The 19,318-nt window shown below is 41.7% G+C and overlaps 1 protein-coding gene across 8 annotated transcripts in view; it reads right to left on the bottom strand.

The window, feature by feature from the left end:
• Abcc9 (ATP binding cassette subfamily C member 9) overlaps positions 1-19,318 on the bottom strand; it is a 113,169-nt gene that overhangs the window by 83,086 nt on the left and 10,765 nt on the right. For 6 of the 8 annotated variants that reach the window (XM_052175224.1, XM_052175221.1, XM_052175222.1 and 3 more), the window contains 8 exons: positions 18,203-18,324; positions 12,134-12,300; positions 10,252-10,494; positions 8,053-8,238; positions 5,982-6,140; positions 5,041-5,196; positions 3,300-3,434; positions 1,054-1,216 (listed from right to left, as the gene is read on the bottom strand). In XM_052175224.1, the coding sequence (XP_052031184.1) occupies positions 1,054-1,216; positions 3,300-3,434; positions 5,041-5,196; positions 5,982-6,140; positions 8,053-8,238; positions 10,252-10,494; positions 12,134-12,300; positions 18,203-18,324 (1,331 nt within the window). The remainder of the gene's footprint in view (positions 1-1,053; positions 1,217-3,299; positions 3,435-5,040; positions 5,197-5,981; positions 6,141-8,052; positions 8,239-10,251; positions 10,495-12,133; positions 12,301-18,202; positions 18,325-19,318) is intronic. The other 2 variants (XM_052175227.1, XM_052175225.1) reach the window with 1 other exon arrangement.

The following is a 19,318-nucleotide window of genomic DNA, read 5'->3' on the forward strand; positions in this document are numbered from 1 at the left end:
TCACAGTAAAACCAGGTGGATTTTTGGAAGAATCCTCTTTGGAAGCCACAGGATTTTATCAAATCTAGCATCACTGTTGTCCTATGAGTGTGGAGACTTTTTCATGACGTGCAAAATGGAGAATTCCCTCAATGCTGACTGCAGTTCCATTTCAGAACAGAGGTACAAAGCATCACAAACACCTAAAGTCATTTACAATTCAAGAGAAAATAATACACAAACCTCCCATGACTTTAAAGATCTTTGGGAACAAAACACAAGTAAAATCAAATATGAATGAGTGGCATTTGACTAAGCACATGGGAATTAAATTAATACAGGCCCACAATTCTAGAAAATACTGAGTAAGCAGGTTGTATGTCAATAAAGTTTGACTTCTTTTACTTGAAGATTTTTTTTCCTCCTTAATTGAGTCTTCAGGAAAGCCTGTCAGAAGTGCCCTCAAAAATAGATAACCAAACCAAGAGTGCTTTAAAGGGTTTAGTGATTTAAAAAAAAGTCATTAGCATGGTAGTGAAGTCAATTTAAAGAAATAGTTGCCTTTCTATTAGGAAGCAGCTGAGTTTCCTGCTGTAACTCCTGAGCATTTCACTGGGAACTACCACCTGCCTTCACCATTTGCAGATCACCAGGTTAGACGGCTCAGCAGGTAAAAGCACTCACTACTCAAGGCTGGAAACCTGAATTCAATCCTTGGCACCCCCATAAGGTGGGCATCAGGAACTCACAAAGTTGTCCTCTGACCTCCACACATGTGGCATGTGCACGTCCACACACATCATCAAAATAAGTAAAATAAAGTTTTTAAAAGTAGCAAGGATCTCGGTATATAAAGGATCACAGCCAGAAACAATGTGCAAAGACTCAGAGTCAGGTCTCCCAGACGCTAGCCCTGTGTGTGTGCTGGTCTTTCTCTATAGTGTGGTCAGTGGACACTGGGTAAAACTGTATAGACAATGATGGGCTTCCTCTGAGGACTAGAGCGTGGCATTGATCATAAGTCAAACTTAATCCTGTGCACTCTGGTCACTCAACGTGACAACAAAGACTCACTGGATAGTGATGTGTAGAGCGCGAAGGTTTTGAGGCTGGAGAGTTCCTTCATTCTAGTCTCTTCCACGCTCTTGCAGAAAATGTGTTCCCAGGCATACAGCTTAAGGAGCTTGATGCCTTTCAATATCTCATTTGTCTTCTTCAGCCTCTCAGTGGAATAATCCTAGAAGACAGAGGAGGGAATTGCAATGCAAGAAGCAGGCAATGGCACTAAAGAGACAGGGCCCAGAGATGCTCACGCCTTCAGTGAAGAGACAGGGCCCAGAGATGCTCACGCCTTCAGGAGGCCTCAGCTCTGACTGGCACAGCCAGAAATCCCATGAGAAAATCCCTGGGGTAGCTCAGCTCACTGTGATGCCATCTCAGCGTCATTCATTCTGATATTTTAGGTCAGCATCCAAAGTAATGGGTTTCATCGGGGCATCGTCATATATATGTGCCATTATACTGGGTCCCTGTTTGGACCCCTTCTTCCTCTCCTCCCCACATCCTCTCTTCCCTCCTGCTGAATCCTATTCCTCTTCCAATCGATCCCACATTCTGCTTTCTTACTACATGTATTCAATCACCCTCTCTATCCTTTCTCCTTTAAGATACCTTCTTCTCCCAATAAAATTTCCTTAGTATTGTGACACACGCATAAATACATATATAGGCATATGTATGCATACATAAATATGCACATGCATGCAGATGCACATGTACACACTAACATACATACAAATACATTACACACATACATGAGCAGACACAAATAGATGCACATGCATAGATATATTACAATATATCTGCCCAAGCACATATCTACACACATATACACACATATATACATATGCCACACACATGCACATGTATACACACACACAAATGGACACACACATAGATATATTAAACTTACACCTGCACAAACACATACCTGCACAAGACATACCCACACACATATATATACACATTCGCATATATACATATGCCACACACACATGCACATGTATATACACACACAAATAGACACACATGCATACACATAAATGCACACAATATATAAAATGCCTCTTCAGTTTGTGTCATCCACACACCCAGGTGCTAACACATCATGTCTGAATCATGCCGACCTTAGCATATGTGTTGCCAAAGCAAGAACACTCCTTGGGTTTAAAATGAAGAAGTGAAGAAGGAGATCTTTCTAGAAACTCACGTGATTCTATTTTTTTAGTGTATATAAAGCGAGTTTCTTGGTTTCCCATGAGTTCATCGAGTAACTGTGCATGCAGGTAAGAGAACACTTAATGGGCTTGAGATAGCCCCCTGCTGACTGCAGTCTGCCCTCGATGCCACCACAGAAGGAGGAGTGTGAACTGAAGGTGTGCCCTTTGTTTCCTCCTTAGAGCTGTGAGGGGCCAGTGTGGGATGAGTTCACGTCTCTCCTCAGAGTCTTGAGGCTGAGCCCCTGCCTGCCTGCAGCATGTTTCTCTTACTTCTTTTTATGTTCTTGTCTAAGGCTAAAAATCAGAGTGACTTCAGAGGAACCCAGAGTGGATTTAAAAGTTCCCAGTTTGGTCATTCATTTAGCTGCCTCCACCAACTCAGTAGAATACTAGAACAACCAACAAGATGCAGGAGGCCCCACTACGATCTAAATAGTGGAGTGAAGCACTCCACCGGAGATTTTCATATTAAGTAAATTAGATCAGCTTCAAAGTGACAAATGCAATGTTTTCTGTCATCTGTGAATCCTCGATTTTACAGAGTCACATACAGTTCATCCATGTGTATACATGACATGAAGTTAGATGTGAGTCTGTATAGATAGACGAAGGGGTTAATGGGAGTTGAAGAAGGAAGCACAGGTGATATAGGCAGAATATATTCAATATACACTAAATACTTGAATGAAATTTACTATGTAGGACAAACAGATGCCAGATTAAAAAAACGTTTGCAGTAATAAAAGTACACATTCACTGACCAAGACTATAAATGAAGCCAGGAATGGTAGCACTTTAATCCCAGCATTCAGGAGGCAGAGGCATGTAGAGCTCTGTCGATTTGGGCCAGCCTGGTCTACAAAGCCAATTTCAGGCCAGCCAGGCTTAAAGATTACAGGTTTCAGGGGAGGAGTAATAAATGAAGTACAATTATTTTGAAATTATCCAGATTGAGATGGATTGACTCTCATATTATAAAAGTATACAAATCAAGCAATGCGGCTCAATCCCCCCAATAAAATTCCCACGCCTGTGACTTACCAGAGTGCTCTTCTGAGCTTCCGCCAGCTTCGTGGCAATGAAGTACTGAATCGGTGCGAGGAGCACAATGACCGCAGCGCCGACCAGTGCACTTGACCCGAGCAAGTTATAGAGCAGGATCACCCCCATTATGATCTAGGATGGAGCACAGGAACAGAGAATGAGGGAGGAGGAAGGCGGGGAGGGGGGACTGCAGGAGCCAGCAGTGGGACAATGCTGTCATCAAGAATGGACATTCTTAATTATCATGCGAAGTCCATATGGGGGGTCAACTCAACTGCGGCAGTTGGGTTTTGCTAAGATTCTTAGGGATGGGCAAAGAATGTATTTTCAGTGTGTTAGTGTGTTCATCTGGTGTGGGACCAGCCTATTGCGTGAACCTGCAGAGCAGCCTCCTGGTGTCACCCACTATGAGCTCGATGTTTTAGGTTCTCTTGGACTTGTAGCAACTTTCCCAAGTTTTTGGAAATAAGCAAATCAGCAGCATTCCACATGAGCATTGTAGGGCTGCTAGAGCCAAGGGTTCCCTACCTGGTGACCCCCAAAGCCACTGAAGACAACAAAGCTATGAGCAACCAAACCGGTGGAGGAATCTGGGTGTGGTGACAAAAACCTGTAATCCCAGTACTTGGGAGGGCTTAGGCAGGAGGATTGCTGTGACTTCAAGACCAACTAAGACTGCATAGTCCAACTTTAAATCTAAATAATCAAATGTAAACAAAACAAACAAAACCAATTATGTATAAGGTTTCCTGGACTGCTTTATCACGTGGAGTTTTCTCTTTTTATCAAGTATTTTATTTTCTGTTTCTGAGACTGGCTTCGAACTTGCTTCATAGCCTAAACTGGCTGAACTAGCCAAGGCTGGCTCAGGCTTGCTCTCTATCATGCTCAAATATGTGTATTTTATAAATATGAATTTCCACTAAAAACAAACTATAAGTAATACTTATAAGAACTTGCATCTTTATTATTTATATACCTTTAATACGTGTAGTGTACAGTATAAATTTCAGCATAAAGATGAAAATTTTTGAGATAATGAAAAGTATCGAGCATGGCAACCTGGAAAAAATAACTGTAAGTGCTTCTTTGTCCATTGTTATCAGGTGCGATGAACGCCACATCTTTAAACACACACACACACACACTCACATTTAAAATACTAGTTTATATAATATATAACTAAATAGCACTGCAGCTCGTCACGATCCCACCATCTTATAAAGCTTCAGGTTGGAAGTGACCACCATAGATCAGAAATGCTGTGGGATTTGTCAGAATGAGCGGGTTCAAACCTGGGTGTGGATCTGGACATCGATGCTAACAACTGGTGGATTCCCAAGTGCAGTGAAATGCAAGGTCCAGTTTCCAAACACCTCGGACCTAGTGACTTATTTAAACATGATGACTTCTACAACCTCGTCAAGAAAATATGGGAACTCTTCAGAGTGCAGTCAGAGAATTACCACATAGAGTAGCTCAGTTGCAGGGCATGAAGGGGGCACCGTAGGCACTGGGACTTAAGCAATATAATCTCACATCCGACTTTTTAACCTTCTGACACCCCTTAGTCTCATATTCCTTGTCTACAAAAAAAGGGCCTAAGGGCAGCAGGGTGTTCTGACAGTGTGTGCTTCCCTGAGCCAAGTGCCCTCCGCTCTGCTTGTGTCCCCCACCTCCACTCCCCACCGCCCACCCCCCATCCCCCGCTAGTGAGCATCTCATGTCTATGACCTACCTGAACAGGCATGGCCCACAGGTTGGGACACAGGAACAAGAACCACATAAGCTGATTGGTTTCTATGGCGACCAAGTTGTTAATCTGTCCCAGGGTCATCTCACCCATGGATAGGTTAGAAGTAGAGAGACGAAGGATCTTATTGTATATCATGGCCTATAAGGATAGCAGGGAAAGATGAAGGCTAGGTTGCAAACTCACAATGCTAATCGAACGATAATGTCTAACTAATAATTGAGACCGTGATTGTTAATTTTTTGAAAGCTTCTCTACCTTCTTAAAGTAGGTGTAATATTAAATATGATGCTGTGCTTTCTAGAACTATAGCATACACCCAATTTTAAGTGTTATACTCAAAAATCAAGTCATGGGGATGGTGGATTCAATATTTTTACAATATATTTCTTAATGCGTTATTTTGAAAGTCCCCTACACATTAATCTCTGTTTCTCTCATTAAGTAGATGCTACAGGTCTGAAAGCCAAAAGGGGGATATGAGAAGAAAGGGGGTCCAAAGTTGGGGTAATAGATGATTGAATAAATGTGACCCAGAAGGGGGGAGAATTATTTGCAGGGGAGGAAGGAGGAGAGAGGGGAGGAAGAGAGGAAGAGGAGAGGAGGGGAGGGAGGGAAGGGAAGGGAAAGAAGGGAGAGAGGAGGGGAGAAGAGAGGAGGAGAGGGGGAGGGGACAGGAGGAGGAGAGGAGATGAGGGGGAGTGGAGGGGGAGGGGAGAGGAGAGGGGAGAAAAACAATGTATAACAGAATGTATGCATGAAACATCCCAAAAGTCCGCTATTTTAAGTGGTAATTTTACAGTAGATCCTAGAAACTCAGGGCTAGCATATTAAAGTGAACACAGCAGTGAGTGGTGAGATTCCCTGGCTGGCTAATGTGCATGACACAGTGCTTGTCATGTATAAGGTTCCCAACTTCCACATACCAGCAGAGCCCCACGGAGGTTGATGCCGGTCTCTATGGTCACATAGTAAGAAGCCTGCAAGAACGTCCTCTGTAGGATAAGGGCCAGGAAGAGCAGGACAGCCAGCACATGGGCATTCTCCAGAAATTCCTTCGATGAGAGTGTCTCCGAAAACTTGTCCTAAAAGGGAGGAAGGAAACAAGGTCAAATCAGTCTGCCCATCTGCCAGATGTTTAGTTGCCTTTGTTACAGTATACATGACAACTTAAAACTCAATGTTCTTACAGTGCAGGTATCCATCTCCCTTAAGATGGCGGCTCTCATCGGCTTGGAGCTCACCAGTTCAGCTCCCCTGGCCGGGTGTGTGAGCCTCAGGGACCTTCCTGTCTCCACTTCCCCTGTGCTGGGACAGTGATTATAAATCACCCTGGGTTTGCTGGCTAGGATAAATTTTCCCCAGGTTCTCTGTATCTTGATTCACATGAGTGAAGCAAATTTTAAAAAGTCTTATTTATCTCATCCCTTTGTCACTCCCAGGGAGAAAATATGACTTGTGAAAGATTGTCTTAGTAGGAAACTGACTGAGTCTATAGGAATATAAAGCATTGGTTCAGATGTGCGCACAACAGTAGCAGGTGCTGACAGTGAAGTGTGCACCAATATTAAAGACATTCTTCATTCTTATTATTGAAATTTAGTGCCGTGAAGGAGTGTATAGAACAAATAGATTTTGAAGTTCTGCCTCTATCATTGTGGTCTCCTCCCCCTCCTTTCCCCTCTTCCTCCTCCCCCTCCTCCTCCCCTCCTCACACCTCTTCATCTCCCTCCTCTTCCTCCTTCTCCTCTTCCTCTTTCTCCCACTGCTTTCTTTCCCCTCCTCCTCTTCCTCCTTTTTTGATAATCAAGTGAATAAAAATGTGATTAGTGATGAAGTATAAGACCCTAAGCTATTTTCCTGGCTTCAGAATGGCCATTCTAACTGCATGTAAGCTCACCAAGATGGATTATTTGGGACTAGCAAATGTTTGTTTGAATAACTATTAACAGCAACAATAATAATAGATGTGTGAATGCATGTCAATAGGATAAGTGTTTTTAAGTCTAGTAAAAATATGCTTCTGTTCCCTTCCTTATCTGTGTCTTGAGTATGCACTTGAAACTCAAGTCCTATCCCATCTTCATTCTCCTGGCCCTGCAGTTCAGGGGCAGACTGCCAATCATTAATTTTTGCACAAAGTTCCTCAACATAAATGGTGCTTATTAAATATTTATAAGCTCTAAATCTTAGGAATCATTTTTTGGACAGATACATTCAATGAATGTATGTATGTTTGTGTGTGAGAGAGAGTGTGCATGAGAGAGAGAGCGTGTGTGTGTGTAATTTCTCCTAAAAGAAAAATTTTTTTTTACTTAAAAACATTAAATTCCTTGATAAATAAGCATACTTGAATTTCTCATACCAGTGCATTAATAAAAAAGTGACAATTACAATGTAATCTTCCAATAACGTGTTTCTTTTCAAAAGTACCGTGAACCAGGCAGGCAAGATAGCTTAGCAGGTAAAGGTGCTTGCCACCAAGCCTAAGGGCCTGAGATTAATCCCAGGGTCCATGCAGTGAAAAGAGAGAACGTGCTCCACCCCCACAAGTTTTCATTGACCCCCACATGTTAGCTATGGCACTGACATGCCCACACACTGTCATGATTTCAATAACAATGTTGCCCATAGGCTCCTATGTATGAATAGTTGACCTGAGTAAGTGGAACTGGCCAGGAAGGATGAGGAGGCGTGGCCTTGATGGAGGAGGTGTGTCACAGAGAGCAGGCTTTCAGGTTTCAATAGCTCATGCCATTCCAAGTTAGCTCTTTCTCAGACTCAGTGCTTGTGGATCAAGATGGAAGCTCTCAGTTCCAGCTCCAACACTTTGCCTGCCTGCCTGCTGCCATGCTCCCCACCATGATGGTCATGGACTCACCCCTGAAACTGTATGCCTATAATACATTCATTCTTCTACAGGTTTCCTTGGTCAGGGTGCTGTCACAGAAATACAAAAGTAACTAATACAAATATAATTTAAAACCATGCACTTACTCTTGTTGTGTTGGTCTGCGTTTCATTTACTCGCTGGACTATTCCAGATATGCACAGTGGACCAGCAAACCCCAGCAAGTCAGCCAAGTACCGGAATGTGCTGCTCAGAAGGATGGGTCTCCCAAAAGCTCTGTACATGGCCAGCCATATGGAGGGGGTCCGATTGGGGTGATCAGCAGCCTTTTTCTGAAACGAACCATAGACTGGAGTAAAACCTTAGAACAGCAGCTGTCTGCAGCAGATGAGCTGTGCTCTCTGAAGTCCCAGTGATAACAATGTAACATGGGAACATTTACAAACTTGCACTTCATGCAAGTGGTATCTACTGGTCCTGCCACAATGAGACCAATACAAACCAGTACACAAGCCAGCTCTACAACTCTGTTCTTCGTTGTCAAAGGACAATATGAAATTCTTAAGGACAAAATCATACTGTTATGAGGTTCCAATCACATGCTTCCTTTCAGCAGTACCATGAAAAGGGCAGACAAGATAACTCAGGGAATCAAGATGATTGCCATCAAGCCTGGTGGGTTGAGATCAACCCCAGGTTCCATGTGGTGAAAAGAAAGAGCCCACTCCTACAAGTTGTGATCTTCACGTTTAAGCCACGGCATGCACATGTACACACACAAACTCACTATAGTGATTTGAATAAAAATGGCCTCATAGACTCATGTGTTTAAAGAGGCTCCCAATCACACTCATATAAGCCAAAATGGATTATCATGCATCATTTATCTTCCACATTTTCTCAGCTTCATAGAGAGGAGTCAGTTCATTTTTAAACTATTGGAGACTGTGCTTGGAAAAGGAAAAATGGTTACACACTTGAGGTAACCATTGACTCACACATCAGCCATTGTTTGTAAAGACTTTAAGACCTGAACATCTATGGTGGCACAGAAGCCAACTCAATGTGGTGGAAGGCTGGAGAGATAGTTTAGCTGGTAAACTGCTTGCCTTGAAAGCTTGAGAACCAGAGTTCAATCCTCAGTACCTACATAAATGAAGTCAGGCATGGTGAGTCAGATTCCTCACACTGAGCAGGCATCCCCGGTGCTCGCTGGTCAGCCAGCCAACCCCATGGGGGCTGGGGGTTAGCTATGTCCCACTGAGAGACCGTGCCTCCTTGGTCTCCACAAGCAGGCAAATTCATGCATCTACACACACACACACACACACACACACACACACACACACACACACACTGGAATAGACTCCATCGTTCATATTCAGTTGTCCACTGGAGTTCATGATTTCTTCATTTTCTCAGGTTCATTCACATGACATGAACTTGGTGACTTGAAGCTTTGTTGAAAGAGTACAGAAAACCTGAAGTAAATTTACTCTCTATTTTATATATTTTAAATCTTTACTTTGGCAGAGAAGTTTACAGACTTTGATGTAATACTTCCCTCAAGAAAAAACAGAAAAGTGACTCAGGCCCATTTGTATCAACCTTTTCCTGCAATAGCAGTTTCGAAACACAAGATTCTAAGGTAGGAGGTCGTTTTCATCATTTACCACAAACACTTAGTTGATTTTCACTTAGAATTGCCAAAACACTCTAAGGGATTCAGCATGTGTGACTCCATCATTGTGAATATCAACATTGTAAAGAGAGTTGTAACAAAAATACAAGTAGAGCTATGTATCATTTAGAATAGTATCAGGACAGATTTCAAATATGCAGGGATGGGAGTGAGGAGGAAGTGGGATGAAGATACCTTGTATCCATGAATGAATTTATCAAAGAACAAAACAAAGGTATCAATAGCTCATACATTTTAATTCTCAAGTAACTTGTGAATAACTTTTCTAGGCATGATAAAAATAGCAAATGTTCATCAATAACCACTTTAAAGAAATCTCACATAGATTATCAACAAACATTGGGTTCTATGCTTCAAAATCTAATTTGAATAGTTTCCAAGTTTGAAGCATAGACATCCTATAATGACAGGTTAGTTACACGGGGTCACTCAACTCTAGGTTTTATATACATGGGTGTTGTGCCTTCTGCGTGTGTGCAGACTATGTGTGTACAGTGCCCTCCAAAGCCAGGAGGCGACACAGAACCTCCTGAGAATGGAGATTCTACTTTCCCTCGGCCACAGATATTATTTGAACTTTGTACTTTGGTATTTAGCAGGCCTGTTCGACGTGCTTAGCGGTGCATAAGACAAGTGCTATTACCTTTTGCTCTTCGTAGGCATCCTTCAGGCAAACATAATTTGTCACTGCCCTCATCGCTATCGGCAACTTCCCAATTGCCTTCAGATCAATAGGTTTCCTGTGAGCTGATATGATAAGTGTGTTCATCCACCAGTAAGTAGCTTTGGACAGTAAATTCACAAATGGCTGGAGGAACCTCACACCCAGGTCCTGGAGGTCTTCTGGAGGCTTCACTTTCTGAGGATTCATGAAGAAAACATATCTCTGCGGGTAGGAAGAATTCCACAGTGTGACCATGTAGCCTACTTCTCTCTCCCCGGATTAAAAATAAAACCACAACCCTTTCTACATTTTCATTTAAGGCAGCCAAAAATTGTGTTTTAATTTATGGTTCTTTCCATTGCGCTCTGAAATATCCTTTGCAATGTCTCTTCTTTGTTTTCCTTATTTTAACCAGCTAGTTTCCAGAATTCCGCACTGAAATCACTTGGAGACAATCCTGAAAAATTAATTAGACTTTTTAAAAGAGCGTGTCTTTATGCTGTGATAGGGTTAAATTAATGAAGATTGTTCTATCATTGAGATTTTAACACCATTGTCAAATTACATTGTTTGGCTGATTTTTAATCTGCTGTCCAGTTTTACTGTGATCTTTCTACTCATCATATTTCATACTCATTTATGACAGAAATTAATATTGAAAAACCTGCAAGTACTAGTAGAGTCTCACACTGTGACTGAGAGCACTAAGAACAGAAAGTATGAAAGTATTGAAAGCACAGGCTTCGTGTCTTAACCCTAGTCCTAACTGCTCTGTTTTGGACATGTACCTAAAATTATGGCTATAGAAGCTTCATCAAGGAAATAAACACAGTAGTTGAAACCTTATTTTCACTATAATGATCAACTTCAAGATTCATGCTTTGATGAACCCAGACTTGCCTTTGCCAAATCATGGATGAAGAAATCTATGGATGAGGAAATCAATCACTACCTGCGAGAGCATAAATATAATTTAGGTTCATATGGGTTCTGAGAAATGAGTGGTTTGGTGGGATAAGTGAAAATAAGCACACACACACAGGCATACCACACATGCACACAAACGAACTCACACATATATACATGCGCACACATGCATACATATGCATGTGTGTACATACACATGTACATGCACACATACCCACATCTATACACACACACATACACACAGGCACACATACATGCACACAGATGAACTCTCACATATATACAAGCACACACATGCACACATATACACATGCATACACACATATGTACCTGCACACAAAACCCACATCTACACACACACACACACACACACACACACACACATACACACACACACAAGCTCATAGAGTTGAATACTTGGTCTCCAAGTATATTAGGAGATATGGCTTTGTTGGAGGTAGTGTGTCACTGAGGGTGGTCTTGGAGATTTCAAAATACAGCTGCCATTCCTCTCTCTCTCTCTCTCTCTTTCTCTCTCTCTCTCTCTCCCCCCCCTCTCTCTCTCTCTCACTCACTTTCTACTGCACGTTTGTGTATGTTGTGAGCTCTCAACTACTGCTCCATAGCCATGCCTGCCTGCCTGCCTACCTGCCACCATGTTGGCCATGGGCTCTAACCTCTGAAACTGTCATTAACCCTAATAATCCCTTCCTTCTATAAGTTGCCTTGGTCATAGTGTTTTATCAGAGCAATGGAAAAATAGCTAAGACTAATGTCCTGCCATTCAGTGACTATTTTAATTTTATGTTTATACACATGGATCACATACCTTCCCCCTCCCTATGGTTAAACATGACCTAATCCCTGAATGACTATAATCTTTAACGCCGAGGTCTTCGCTGTCAGTCATCACACAAATGCAACTGGTACTCACTCGGACCCGGATGACGTTGATCTCCACGGCCATCAGCAGCCCGTTCAAGATGACCATCACGCCTGTGATGCAGAAGCGCAGATCTGACACTCCCCACCCCAACTGCCAGTACTTGACCAACTTTATCGTCTTTGTAATAAAGGCCATTACCCAGTACAGGAATAAAGCTGCGGAAAGAAAGGGGGATGGAAACTTCACTAACACTTAAACACAAGCAAGCACATTTCAAGTCTTCCATTTGCAAATAATTTCTTCGGTAGGAAACAGTGTGTTTCGGTGTCTTTCTGCAGGGTCATTTGGCAGTAAGAGAACAGCCTTATTTCTGAACATGATAACCCTCTTCCAATGGCCTGTCTCTTTTGAAACCAATGGCATGCCGGTTTGATTGCTAGAGTTTTGTGACATCTTTTGAAGTCATGCGATGCCACTACCTTGCTTTTTTCTTCTCAACACTATTTCAGTTATTTGATATCTTTTATTAGTCAGATGTGAGGAGAATGGTCTTAGGGTTTTCACAGGGGTTTCACTGAAGCTATAAATTTCATTGGAGCATGTCAACACTTTGATCATATGATCCATGAAAGTATGAAAATAAGTTAGAAATATTGAGGGCTTCCTCTCCAATCACATGTGGTAGGTAGGAAGCCAAAAGGAGACAGAAGGATAATCTCTTGCCTTCAAGGTTTGTGTGACTCTGTGATAGTGTCTTCAACTTTGTTTCTCAAGACCTTCAATTATAAGAAGAATTGACAAGTCAGTATCTGTGTAATCTATTTGTTAGGTGGGCTCATTGTAGTTCTAAGTGTGTGGGGGTCATTATTTGTGTGGAATCACCATGGGATTTATCCAGCTTTTCAGAATGGCTTCTGCTCTACAGCTAACCTTCAAGAGGAAAGTGATTCTTCTTAAACAGTCTTAACCATTACAGCCGACTGCAGGACACAGGGAAGATCAATGGCCCAAAAGTCATTGTCCTTGACTAGTCGTATAAAAGATGGATGAAACTCTTCATCTGACATTACCACAGCCAGCATGGTGCCATGAACATGAAGTATGAGAAACAAGATCCCTACACCTCTTTGGAAAGGAATGTAGTCCACTCTGTACGGGCGATTACAAGTGAATACCGGATATAAATGGAATCCAAAACACACCAAGCAATCCAGCTGGGCAAGACTTAGCAGAAACAGAACAGTCGAAGGTGCTCTACCCTTCCTCCTAGAGGCAGAACTGAACATATATCATATTACATTTTAGCTTAAGATATATAAATAAGGTTAGATTCAGGGGAAAAGATCAGACCAAATGATCCAATGTCTAAAGAAACCCACCCTAAATACTGGAGACAGGTTTAAAATAAGTGATGGGAAAAAATTTTAACCTGAAACCAGGAAAAGTAAGACTCTGGAGAAGTTGTGCTAATTCCAAACCAAGTAGACTTCAAGACGGAATATTAGCCAGGAGGAAAAATGTCCCTAATAATGTCAAAAGGGTCCAGTTTTCAACAATCAAATTGTAAATGGCCTAATTGATACCTGAAGACCTAGACGCTATCAAGCATCTCATATTATTTGATGTTTGTGAAATTATTTAATATTTGTCGTTATAAAAGCCACTCGCTACCTCAGACTACATGTCTACTTTCTCTGACCATAGAGCTGGTGGTAATTAAGAAATGAGGCAAAATAAAATTAAAACAGGAGAGAGACGGGCAGTGGTCAAGGCAATTCTTGCATACGCAACTGGTTGAGTTCTGGGTCTCAGATCACCAGAACCATGTGCATGCTGAGATGTCTCTCTGAACCACCTGTCACTCCAACACCCTGAAGGCAGAGACACGGGACCTCTGGAGCAAGCTGGCCATCCAGAGCAGCTATGGGTGTGAACTCCTGAGTCACATGAAAGACCCTGTGTCAGGGAATTAGGTAGAAGGGCAAAGAGCATGGTTCCCAACATCCACCTACACATATGTATGTGCACACTGATGTACCTGTACCTGTACACACAGTTGCCCACACACATATGAACATGCATACAAACAGGCACATGGAAAAGGAAGGAAACGAAACAACCGAAATCATACAGAGTGTGATTGTATTCACGTCATAGCGTAATTAATCATGGTGGCGCACGCCTGCAATCTCAGAACTTTGGAGACACAGACAAGAGTATGACAAGTGTGAGGTCACCGTGGACAACATATTAAAACCTTGCCTCAAAGACAAAGGGAGAAGGTCAAGAATGAGGCCGGAGAGACAGCTCAGACGTTAATAAATAGCACTGGCTGCTCTTCCAGAGGACCCAGGTTGATTCCTAGAACCCATGTGGTAGCTCACAACCATCTATAATTCCAGTTCCAGAGGATCTAGTATCCTCTCAGGCACACATGCAGTACATAGCATGCCCCCACCAAAATATCCCTACACATAAAATAAAATTTTAAAACAGATGTGTCACATTTTTTAAGTAAGTCAAGCACAGTGCCTGTCACCTCTGAATAGTTGCTTGGTGGACGACAGAGACTTGGTATTTTAAAACCGTTCCCACGCTTCTCATCTCTGTCTCCACGTGCTGGGAGTCCAAGCATGGCTCATCTGGAGTCTCTCGCCAAACAGCAAGCCAAGTGATGACAGGGGCTGGGGGGGTCAGCCCAGGAGCAGCTGACTTTGAACTTCTGCCCTTGCCATTCTTTGCTGGATCCTCCTTGGCCTCAGGAGACTATGACAGAGTAGGAATACTGAGCACAGACTCAGTGCAGTCGTTCTCCATTCGGTTGGCTATCAAGATCTCCCCTCATGCTTAAACCAAGTGTGTCTAACCCATGTGGAAGAAGAGTTCCAATACACACTAAAAGCATCCCAACTGAATTATAACCGAAATTCTATTACCTTATGTGAAAATTAAGACAAAAATCTAAGATAAGAATAAATATTGTAATTTTAGATGTTTAGTTCTGGGAAGGTCCCATGCCAATATTTTCACCTTAAAGGTGAGGGAAAGGAGGACAAAGAACAGAATCTAAAGCAGGAAGGCAGTAGACAGAGAGTGGGGAAGGACACCACCTACAGTGACCAAACACTGAAAAAGGAGCACAGCGGGGAACACAGACAAAGCTGGCTCTTCCAAAGGATCACAGCAGACTGGTGATTCTCGGGCCAGGTTAGACAAAGAGAGAGAATAAATACCCTGTATTGTGAATGGAGGCAGTCCTGTCTCTGTAGTCTACATCTGTGAGGAGGATGACCTGGGGCGACTACATGGAAGTGCAATCTGAAAACTTAGATCAAAGGGAGTTGCTAGAAAAGCAAGGCTGAGCCTTATTTATAATAGCCAGAAGCTGGAAAGAACCGAGATGTCCCTTAGTGAAGGAATGGATACAGAAAATATGGCATGAATACTACTCAACAATTAAAAACAATGAATTCATGAAATTCTTAGGCAAAGGGTTGGAACTGGAAAATATCATCCTAAGTGAGGTAACCCAATCACAAAAGAATACACATGGAATGCAGTCACTGATAAGTGGATATTAATTAGCCCAGAAACTCTGAATTCTCAAGATACAATTAGCATATCAAATGATTCCCAAGAAGAAGGAAAGAGAGGGCCCTGGTTCTGAAAAGACTTGATCCAGCATTGTAGGGGATTACCAGGACAGAGAAATGGGAGGGGGCGATTGGGAAATGGGCGGAGGGAAGAGGGCTTATGAAACAGATGGGGAAGGGGGAACTGGGAAAGGGGAAAGCATTCGGAATGTAAACAAAGAATATAGGGGAAAAAGCAATATTTAAAAAAAAAAAAAAAGAAAACCAAGGCTGTGTGTGAAATAAAGTGAACCTTGTGCTCAAAGGGCATCTTTTACAAAACTTATTTTAAATGGACCATGCAAAATTAAATACAAAAATTAGAGCAATAAACTTATCAGCTAACACACAAGATAGGAAATGTTTCTTAAGATACAGAAAGCAATAACAATACAAAAATGATAGATAAACTACAACACAGCTAAATTAAATTTTTCTGCTTAATGAAAGACTAGTTAATGAAACGAGCTTGGATGCTCCAAATTTGGATCTCAGAGAATACGTCTACAACCAAAAGATAAAATACAGCAGGCTAAAAATAGAACAAAACATATCAACAGCCACTTTAAAAAGATATTGAGGATGACAACTTGACACCTTATAAAGATACAAGCCAATGAATTCATCAAATGACACTCTGTACCAGCAGGCAACAGGAAGATGCTCATCAGAGCCGCGATGAGTTACTGGTGGACACCCTCCAGTATGGCTATGTTAGGTGGCCTAAGCTCACCAAGCCTGTGTCCACATAGAACTGGAGATGCCACATACTGTTAGTGAAAATATAAAGTGATTTGGGTCAACATCTGTTGGCTTCTTACTAATAAAAACATATACATACATATATCTTTGCCTGTCCTCTGACCCAGCAATCTCTCCTGAGGTTTTTACCTTAAAGCAATAGGCTCCTGTATTCGCAAAACTGTTCACAACAGCCATTTTACTTGCATGATAGCCCAACTCTAGATGCAGTCTAGGTATGCATCAATAATGCAGGGAAAAGGGTGACATGTTTGTGCAGAGGAATATTACACAGCAGTTGATTCCCAACAAAACCCAATCCAAGTGACCTGCTAATGAGCCTCACAGAATCATGCTGAGAGAAAGCGGCCTAACTTAAAGAGGTTAGACAGATTCAATCTGAGGGACACTGGAGAGCGAACCAGTCTCCACGCCGTGGAGGAAATCAGGATAGGCATTCTCTGTGCAGATGGAAGGAAAGTCAGAGGCGTCTGAGAGGGACTGAGAATGCATGCATGCCTGAGGGCTATGCTATACTGGGATGAGGGTGTTCATGTTTGTCAACTCAAGGCCTCTTGGTCTCAAGGATGCAAATTTTAGTTCGCGAGAACTGTACACAAAGATCTAATCCTAGTTAGACTATGTGTGTGTGTGTGTGTATATATATATATATAGTTGGCTTTATATATAGCTAGTTAGTTAGCTATAGATAGACTATATATCAATATATGTATATATGTATAAAGAATAGAAAAATAAAGATTTGTCTAAAGCAGAGTAAGACCTAAATTGAAATTTTTTAGGTAGTGGGTAAATGAGTATTTGTATAATTCTTTCCATTTTCTGCAGGTTTGGGAGACTTCATGATAAATTTGTAATTGAAACAAAGTTTTAAGTTCATGATTTTAAAATGAACATTTCTTTCTGATATCAAGTATTTCTCTTAAAACAAGTTGAAAGCATCTTTTAATTCTCTCAGTCTTTCATTTTAGTAATAAAGTAATGCCCTCTCTCAGACCAACATAACAACTGTGTTCCAATTTTGACTTCAAGCCCTTAGATATATTGCTTAACTGTACATTTTCTTTCCTTTTTTATTCTGTAACTTAATTATACAATTTGAAACTTCTCTTATTTATTGCCAATTAGAAAGTCAAAGTTAATCAGAGGTCAAAGGAGCTGGAGAGGCTAACTAGAGAAGCTTAGCCCTGTTGCAGGCGGGAGGGGCTGAGCTGTGAACAGCTGGTGCAGCCGTTCCTCTGATGGTGACTGGACTTTTCCACAGGCTACAGTGTTTCTGCTGCAAGGACTGGTGGAGGACTTGCTCTAAAGCAGCGGCATCCTATGGGACCAACAGAGGATGGGAGAGGCCTTTGGAAGTTGTCTCAAGTCTCTAAGGCAAAGGGAGACATGGAGCTCTATAGAATGACAAGCTTGTGGGGCCACTACGTGCAAGATCTCTGATTCTTAGAAAACAATTCCTGGTGTCCCTTAGGCCAGGAAAACCCTTCCCTTCCCCCGAGAACAACACGCCACAGAGGCATTTATTGGAGGGGTCATGGAATTGCCGTGGCTAAGGCACCTCAATGCATCTCCACCCCCACATTCACTGGGAGGCTACTGAGAACTGTGGCCCAAGCTTCCCACTCTCTGCCTTCTTCAGTATACATTTATTTATTATGCGGGAAAGAAACCAAATGGTTCTTTGGGGGAGGATGGTGAGAAAACTTATGAGAATATTTACCTAGAAGTAATTTAGGGAAGTTTGATGTCTCGATGTTATGATAATATACAATGGATGTCGTCGTGGCAACAAATCCCATCACAGCCGGCATGAAAAGGTGGAGATGCCTGGATGTCCGCTGCCTAGAGAGAGCAAAACAGTGTTGGGGTCTGAAGCAAACGGTTCTAGGCAGTTCTTCATTCAGATTGTAATCTCCACGTAAGAACCTGCTCAGCTGTGTTTAAACCCAGACTGCAATAATAGTCGCTTAGAGAACATGTGAGCAAATACGTCACACGTGTGTGTGTGTATGTGTGTGTGTGTGTGTGTGATAGTTGTGCTGAAAGTGTTTATTCTAACAAAAGCATGAATCAAACACAATGAAGCAACATCTTCGAGTGCTTACAAAAGTGAACGTATACCCACCCACCGTTCTTCCTGTGTAGATATATATACATTGATATACAAATGATACATCAAGGTAGACCTGCTGAAGTAATTTAGTGATCAGATTAAGGGAATGCTTAAAGAATAGGAGAAAGGACATATCTGAAGAAGTATGATACAAAAAAACACATCTGTCCTGGGCCTCACTATGTAGACCAAGCTTGCTCCTGACAAAGATCTGCCTGCCTCCGCTTCCCCAGTGCTGGGATTAGAGGCATGCACGGCTATACACGGCTGCACATCAATGGTTTAGTAAGAGGTATACCATGACCTAAGCACATGATCAATATTTTCCTAGTGCTTGAGTTTATTCTCTTATTATGTGAGATAAAAAAGGCTATATTTGCATTTCTAAGTAAAATTCAAAATATATAAGTAAAATTCATTGTATTTAATTTCCTAATATAAACTTCTTTTTTAAGAAGGACAAAATTCCATTAGAAATATAACTTATTCTAATACTAAATTTCTGATACTAAATTTCTCTCATCCTTCACTTGGGCTTCTTTGTCTAGACGGGTCTCAGGCTCCCTTAATGCCTTCCTCTCGATCTCTATTTCTTTACAATATAAGGGAGAGCATCTGAGAACTGATGACTATATTAAAATATAAATATGTAGCTCTTAGGGCTATATTCAGTTAACATCAATACATATAGATAGGTAGATAGATAGATAAATAGATAGATAG

Source organism: Apodemus sylvaticus, chromosome 2 (genome assembly GCF_947179515.1).
Source record: "Apodemus sylvaticus chromosome 2, mApoSyl1.1, whole genome shotgun sequence".
Classification (NCBI taxonomy): Eukaryota; Metazoa; Chordata; class Mammalia; order Rodentia; family Muridae; genus Apodemus; species Apodemus sylvaticus.